Here is an 8,588-nt window from a genome sequence, read left to right on the forward strand (position 1 = left end):
CAAAGATCTCTTTAAAACTTTCGGTATTTCTCAAAAAATCATTTTGACAGACTACTATGCAAAGCGAACGGATCGGATAAACGAGTAAATTTCCTCTTTGGAAAGTGGTGGCACAGAGTTCCCCACGTCGTATGGATACGATAGTAAAACACGACGTATGGATAGGGTTAAGTGGTGGCACAGGGTTCCCTACGTCGTATGGATACGATAGTAAAATACGACGTACGGATAGGGTTAACTGAATGTCTTGTGGTCTACTTCCGTCCACAGAGGTGAGATCCATCGACCTCCGGTTCACCGACACCAGAGTTCCCGCCACAGAGACCAACTACTTCTGTATGACCTTTGACCTACCCAGTGACCAGGACTACCACATCATCGCGTACGAGCCGCTCATCGACAACGCCAACGTCCTTCACCACATCCTGCTCTACGGCTGCACCGATCGTGAGTTGAACTGTAATACTAATACGGGGTGCCCACTACGGATGGGATCGGCCAATCGGGCACTACGGATGGGATCGCCCAACTCGGTCACCTAAAAAACAAACGTTCAAATAAAACTACAGCCAGAACGATGTGTCCAGTAATACTAATTGTTTTATTTCTTAAACAAAACAAATTTTAAAATAGACTCGGTCGCCATAAAAACAAACGTATTTGTTGTCAGTTTCATACGGGGTACCCACTACGGATGGGATCGTCCGATTGGGCCGATCGATCGCCGACTCGGCCGCCTATAAAACAAACGTGTTTGTTTTCCGGTTCAGGAGACCGCGTCGGGCGATCGGCCCGATCCAGCCGTAGTGGGCACCCCGTATAACCCTTTACAAGTCGTACGCCTGTTCACTGCTTTGTTTTGCAGCAAGTTTAGTCTGAAAAAATATGATTTTGTTATAGTCTGAGCAACTCCAATAAATGGACTACTTGTCGACCTCATTACCCCGAATCTAAGTGCCGAAATGGTTTGATTTTTTGCATGCGCCTATGCTTTCTCAAAGACCTTAAAAGATCTCGATTTTCGTGCATAATCGACAAAAATAAAGAGGTGCTGCCTATATAATCATTGGTAATTAATTGCTCATTAAACTCAAGGCCGCGCACTTTTTTTTATTGCAAGAACGGTGCCATACTGAAACCATAACAATACAGGGTGTTGTTACAGGGGGGCTTAGCTAGAAATATCAGTCATGCATGGAGATTGAGTCCAATCAAAGCTACCCGTCTCCTTAACAATCCAACTTGTGTAGGTTTAGGCGTAAAACGTAATACGAAAACACTGGGGGAAAAAAACAGAAATTCAGTCAACGAGAATCTATAACCAAAAGCAACGTTACCAAACGCATTTTGTGGTATAGAAACAGCGTTCGGAAGACCAGTGTGATGCAGCGTGGTGAAATCAGGCTCTCGTCAAACTAATCAAAATGAAAAAGCTTGCATTTTCCCTCAGGTTTGTGAATTTTTATTCAATTTTTGTTTTTTGGCTCAACAACTGTCATGTCCTTTAGAGAACTCATTTCTAAGTGGATTTTTCTGAAAAACCTTGATTAAAGGCACAGAAAATGTTAATTTTCAGTTATCATGGACTCTTAAGCTAAGGAAATAACTAACATTTGGCGGCCATTTTCTCACTAATGTTACCTCAGAAAACAGGTGACCCCCACCTCCTTCTTTCGTAAATATCTCGACTTGTATTCAAGATAAATGGATATTTTTTTTCATCCAAATAAAGACAAATGAACAAGCTTTAAGGTGATACCAATAACTCTATACGCCCAAACATTGACGAGAGCCTGATTCCATCACGCTGCCTCACCTAAAGGTTCAAGCCTTAGAAGAGTTCACTGTGTCTCAGTAGAGGTCAAAGTTGGCCCAGTCATTTTACGCAAGATTCAACCTGTCCCAGTAGTTTTATGCACCCCTTTTAATTTAGCCAAATTTGATCATTTTTTGCAGAATTTCTGATAAAATAACCATTCTTTGTTAAAATTAACAAAATCGCATAATTTCACATTTTTGGGCTCAGTTTGCATAATTTCAGTTTTTTTCTTGCATAAAAAGACGTGGACAGTTCAACAAAAGCCGTCCCTCAACTAAAGCAGTATTACTTTTGTGACAAAAGAATAACTTGTACGTTTGGAAGAAAGCATCTTATTGCACCTCTTTTTTTCACCGTGGGTGGTTGGCGGGAGCTCTGGTGTAGTTTGCCCCTTTTTCCTATCAAACATCTATCGTCCTTATCTCTCCTCTTTCTTTTTTGTCTGTGTTACCTCTTTTGTAACACTTCTAATCTTCGGCACTTATATCACACACACACACACACACACACACACACACACACACACACACACACACACACACACACACACACACACACACACACACACACACACCTTATTGTGTTGCAAGTGCCGTTAAACTCTTACTAAAACTAAACTTTCTTTCACCAGCCAACGGAGTTCGAATCCCTGCACCAGAGTCGTGTGGCATGTCTCAATCCAACAACGACTGTAACACCATCATAGGGCTGTGGGCCGTCGGGGTTCCAGGCGTCTGCTTGCCGGAGAACCTGGGCTTCAGGATCGGAGCCTCGGGCTATCAGCGAGTCCGTCTGGAGGTACGTTGAAACTTTCACATCCTTCGTGACTCATCTGAGCAAAGGCAGATAGGACTAACGCTAACGTTATAAAAATGAAACAGAAGCATGTCTTTTTAATAATTATAGATATTATATATACATATATATATATATATATATATATATATGTGTCAGCCGTACGTTTAGCTCTAATACAGATCTTAAAAAGAAACCAAAATACTACTCCTTCCTTGATTTAATATCATTATTTTTTTGTTTTTTTTTGTTTTAGATTTGCAAGAAAAATCATTTAAACCTCTTTCCATTGATGCATCAGTCAAGCAATAGACCGGTCATCTAGTAATATATGTTACCAATCATTCATTTAATTAGTTAAATGATAGGTGTAGGTTGGTAAAACAGTCATTGAATCAGTCAAGTAACGAATTAACGAACTGGTTAGTTGAAATATGAATTAACGAATGAAATAAAGAGTCTTTTCACCAAACAAACCATTCAAGAACCCCGGCTATACTTAGTAAGTAATATAATTAGCCAGTTCCTCATCAGTCATCCAATTAATCAACAAGTTTAACAACTAAATAGTTGATTAATTAGTAATTTAAACAGTCAATAAATCAATCGACTGAAAAGGGAACAATTAGAACTGACCAGTGAAGCCATCAATTCATCGACCAAACAATTATCCAATCAATTAAAACCAACCAGACAATTCATTTATCTTTTCGCTATCAATCAATCTATGAATCAACCAATCAATCAATCAATCAACCCATCCATCTATCCATCATCAATCAACAAATCAATTCAATAAACATTTAATTAATACGTCTATCCATCATCTTTAAATCAATCCTTCCATCCGTCTCTCACTTGCTCACTCGCTCCCTCATTCACTCACTCACTTAGTCACTCAATCAATTAACCAATTATTCAACCAGCCAATCAACCAACCCACCAACAAACAGACCAACCAACTAACCAGTGAACCAACCAACCAACCAATCAGGCAATCAACCAATCAATCAATCAATCAATCAATCAATCAACCAATCAACCAATCTATCTATCTATCTATCTATCTATCTATCTATCTATCTATCTATCTATCTATCTATCTATCTATCTATCTATCTATTAATCAACCAACCAACCAACCAACCAACCAACCAACCAACCAACCAACCAACCAATCAACCAATCAATCAATCAATCAATCGATCAACTTGTGCAGACTCACTGGAACAACCCAGCCGGCGTGACCAACTACCGGGACTCCAGCGGCCTCAGACTCTACTACAGGCCCTCCCTGCCACAGATTCAGGACCTGCTCACTTTTATGACGGGACAGAGGATTCTCAAGATACCGCCAGGTAGGTCCAACAGATATATATATATATATATATATATATATACATATATATATATATATATATATATATATAGAGAGAGAGAGAGAGAGAGAGAGAGAGAGAGAAAGAGATAGATAGATAGATAGATAGATAGATAGATAGATAGATAGATAGATAGATAGATAGATAGATAGATAGATAGATAGATAGATAGATAGATATCGTTATAGATATAGATATAGATATATAGATACAGATACAGATACAGATAAAGGATCTTCTTACTTTCAAGACGGGACAGAGGATTCGCAAGATACCGCCAGGTATAAATGTAGATAATAATAATAATAATAATAATAATAATAATAATAATAATAATAATAATAATAATAATAATAATAATAAGCGCATGTCCCCACTCGAAAGCAACCTCTATGCGCTTTACACTACATTATACTCCAGCATACCTTAGAACACTCAGAAACATTCTCAGTTTCCCTGGAAGCATACAGATATAGATATAGAAATAGATATACATACAGATACAGATACAGACACTAGATCTGCTCACTTTTATAACGGGACCGCTGATTCTCAAGATACCGCCAGATGGGGCCAACAGATATAGATAATAATAATAATAATAATAATAATAATAATAATAATAATAATAATAATAATAATAATAATAAATAGCATGTGTATAGTGCATGTCCCCACTCGAAAGCAACCTCTATGCGCTTTACACTACATTATACCCCAGCATACCTTAGAACACTCAGAAACATTCTCAGCTTCCCTGGAAGCATACATATATAGATATAAGAATAGATATACTTATACAGATACAGATACAGATACAAGATCTGCTCACGTTCATGATGGGACAGAGGATTCTCAAGATACCGCCAAGTTGTTCCAACAGATCTCTCTTTCTCTCTCTCTCTCTCTCTTTCTCTCTCTCTCTCTCTCTCTCTCTCTCTCTCTCTCTCTCTCTCTCTCTCTCCCGTGCCCTTTTTAACTCCCAGTGGAGCACAGGCTATCAATAACATTTTTCCAGCTGAAGACTGTCCTAAGCATCCTTTTCTAGCTGTTACCATGGTGTCCCCGCCTTTTCCATTTCCTTTGTACCCCTCGCCTCCATGTCATCTTTGGTCTTCCTTTCTGACTTTTTCCTTGTGGATTCCACGTCAAAGCCTGTCTGATGATGCTTGTCGGGGCTCTCCTCAGGGTGTGTCCAATCCAGTTCCATTTCTTCACCTGTACGTCTTCCTTTACTGGCCTTAAGCTTGTTCTTCCCACAGTTGAGCATTAATTTGTGACTCGATCGTACCACTTGATCCCCACTATCCTTCTCAGACATCCATTTTTGAAGCTCTGTAGTTTCCTTGCTGCTGATGCTGTGAGCCTCCATGTCTTTGAACCATACAGCAAAATAGTCTTCATGGATATATGGATACAGATACAGGATCTGCTTATTTTCATGATGGGACCTCGTAGGTGTTGAACATGAGGTTCAAAAAATAATTCCAGGAACATGCCAGGGAGGCATTCAAAATTCCCTGAGGCACATTCGAAGTTTTCTAGACAGAAATTCTCAAACCTGAAGCTGTAGATAGCCAACTTTTTCCCTTGGTTAGTCTGACAATGTCGGTTTCAATAAAAGCATGTTTTTTACCGCAAAAATTGCATCCGATTTTTAAGGAGTTGAAATTAAGTTAGAATTCTCTAAACTTGATATTTTGCGAACAGGTCTCTGTAGATTTTCTACATAAATATGCACATATGTAACGCTTTTGTTGAATATAATTTGTTCTAAGTTATGTTAAAATTGAGTTATTGCCCTTTAAATGAACCCTCTCTTTTTTAAAGGCACCTAGAATTTCGAACGTTTTAAAGACACATTTAACTTAAGAACTTGTTTTAACGAAAAACACCGAAGTTAATCAATCATCGTTATATTTCTTCAGGTGAAAGCAGGGTGGAGCAGATTGGAACATGCCCCAGCGACTGTACACGCGCTCTCTTCGCTAAACCTGCTTACGTCATCAGTGTGTTCAACCATATGCACTATCTCGGTGAGTAGTAGGATGTTGGTGTTGTTGTTGTTGTTGTTGGTGGTGGTGGTGGTGGTGTTCAACCACATGCACTATCTGGGTGAGCAGGATGTTGGTCGTGTTGTTGTTGTTGCTGTGGTTGCTGCTGCTGTTGCTTTTTGTTGTTTGCGTTGTTGTTGTTGTTGCTTTCGTTATTGTTGTTGTTGTTGTTGTTGTTGTTGTTGTTGTTGTTGTTGTTGTTGTTACTACTGCTGTATGCTGATATTGACACTATTTTAACTTTGATTTAAAAATCAAATGTGAAGCGTTCTGACAAAATGAGTTACTTCTCGGATTCAAGCCTTACAGAAATAGATACATCACGTTTATAGGAGAAGTCTTTACAGTTTATAAGTGTGAAATAATAAAAGAAATGTTATAGTTTAAGAATATGACATCAATAAAAACATTCTACAAATTTGATCTTATGGTCGAATTTTTGTCAATATGTCTCCGTTTGTGGATTGTGGTAAGTAAGTCATTGTGTCAGCACGCCTCACAATAAGTGTGAGACTCGTAACGTTAAACGTTCCCTTTTTTACCTATATAATTATTCAGGTCGGGCTATGAAGATCGAGCTGTTCAGGAACGGAAGGCTGATCAAGGAGCTGTCCAATGAAGATTACTACAGCTACGACAATCCCATTCAGCACGAGTGAGCCATCTATCTATCTATCTATCTATCTATCTATCTATCTATCTATCTATCTATCTATCTGTCTGTCTATATATCTACCTTTCTATCTACCTTTCTATTTAGCTTTACAAATTTATTTTTTTTACATTTGAAGAGCACCGGGTAAAATGACGGTAGTCACAAAGTGGAAATTGTGAGGGTGCCAATTTTAAAAGCTTGTCGACTCGTAATTTCAGATTTGTTTGACTGGTGGTTTATTGTTAAGTGTTGTTGAATTGTAAATCTAACAACAATATTCAACCACCAGTTGACCAGAATTACACTTATGACTCAATAAGCGTTCAAATTAGTACTCTCACGATTTTCAGTTTGTGACTACCGTCGTTTTCCCCTTGTAGTCTTCATTTGGTACAAAGTAATGGTCTATTATCCCGAATAGAAATATTCACGGCTGCTGAAGTGAACGTGTCTTTGGTGGGCACAGCTGAGATTTGTGTGTAAGCCAACCCGTCACACATCGAATAAGCTATAATGTTGCAGCAAGGGAAGTGTGTCATTAGTACAGACTTCAACATAAGCTAAGGACCACTTGCAAACACTCTGAGTGGTCTTGTTGGGTCGACCTGCACGTGGGCGTTCTTGGACTGATCCAGTGGTTTGATGGCGCTGCCTAAAGCGGACAATGACAGAGTGTGACACTGCAAGCCTTCTGGCAACTTCTCAGGCTCCAACTCCATCCTGCAGCCATGCCATAGCTCTGGCGCGATCAAAGTCTCTCAGCTTTCGTCTTGGTGGCATGTTGATGCCTAACTGGATTTTACGCAAACGGTGGCTTACATTGCCTCCAAAGTGAGCACAGTTCGAGACCGTCTGTCCGTTTATGACGTACACCAGAAATTTTAACTCAGGAATATCTGTAGTGCCACACAGAAGTCGATAGAAAAACAGCACGTTTGGCTAAAATCCCCCGAGGATTTCCGTGCTGCACGTAGTGGTTTTGGTCCTTTAGGAGGCTTTGCAGCACGCACTGGTAACCCATTAACACTTTCGGAGCAAAAAATTTTAAAAATATATTCCTTGCTGTATTTTTTGTTACGGATTTTAAACAAATCAGGGGTGTCTGTTAAGGAGGTCCTCAACATTTGTTGAAGTCTGTAGAATAGTGATAAGTATCCGTGCCTGTCATTCAGGAGACTGGGGTTTGATTCCCCGTCGGGAAAAGTTTTTTGTCTCCTTGATATTGAGAGACAAGACTGAAACAGGGAGGAGAAAGAAATAATAAAGAGCCTCATAGACTGATGGCGTAAAGTGTTTCAGAATGACGAATTATAATATACAAAAAACAGAAACTATTTTCTAAATCCAATGCTGTAATGTCTAAAATGGTTTTAAAACAGTCGATGTTATACACATGGCGCGCTTGCATGTCTTTGATTGTTAGTTAAAATTAATGTTGAGTCTACCTCAGAAAACCAAACATTCTTCAAGGCTTAATAATAAAAGATGTCCATTTTATTTACTTCATTTCATTACTTCATTTTATAAGAATGCTTGCGCATTCTTTTTTTTTACTTCCTCTTCTTCTCGCACCAACCAGCCACCAGCCCCCGGTTCAAATCCTGCCTGGGGACGAGATCAAGACGACGTGTGTGTTCAACTCTCTGTCCTCTGACCGCTGGGTCTACTGGGGTGACGGTACCAATGACGAGATGTGCTTTGGCTTCTTGACCATGTACCCCAGGGACGCTCTGCCTATCGTATCGGCCTGTAAGAAAAACGGATACAGCTAGTTAATAATTAATTTCAGCCGTCCATTTGGAAGTTACTTAAGAGTTTGCTGTCGAGCAGGGAATGTGCTATATAAAAAAAACATTTTTATTTTTATCATTATTATTATCCCCTCC

General features: G+C 39.2%; 1 protein-coding gene across 1 annotated transcript in view; it reads left to right on the plus strand.

Moving 5' to 3' along the window:
• Nucleotides 1–338: 338 nt before the first annotated feature.
• Nucleotides 339–8,588, plus strand: part of LOC101862424 (MOXD1 homolog 1-like) — a 10,775-nt gene continuing 2,525 nt past the window's right edge. The window contains exons 1-6 of the mRNA XM_005101009.3: nt 339–447; nt 2,451–2,617; nt 3,834–3,972; nt 5,922–6,029; nt 6,606–6,702; nt 8,282–8,451. Of these exons, the coding sequence (XP_005101066.2) occupies nt 339–447; nt 2,451–2,617; nt 3,834–3,972; nt 5,922–6,029; nt 6,606–6,702; nt 8,282–8,451 (790 nt within the window). The remainder of the gene's footprint in view (nt 448–2,450; nt 2,618–3,833; nt 3,973–5,921; nt 6,030–6,605; nt 6,703–8,281; nt 8,452–8,588) is intronic.

Source organism: Aplysia californica, unplaced genomic scaffold (assembly GCF_000002075.1).
Source record: "Aplysia californica isolate F4 #8 unplaced genomic scaffold, AplCal3.0 scaffold00267, whole genome shotgun sequence".
Lineage (NCBI taxonomy): Eukaryota > Metazoa > Mollusca > Gastropoda > Aplysiida > Aplysiidae > Aplysia > Aplysia californica.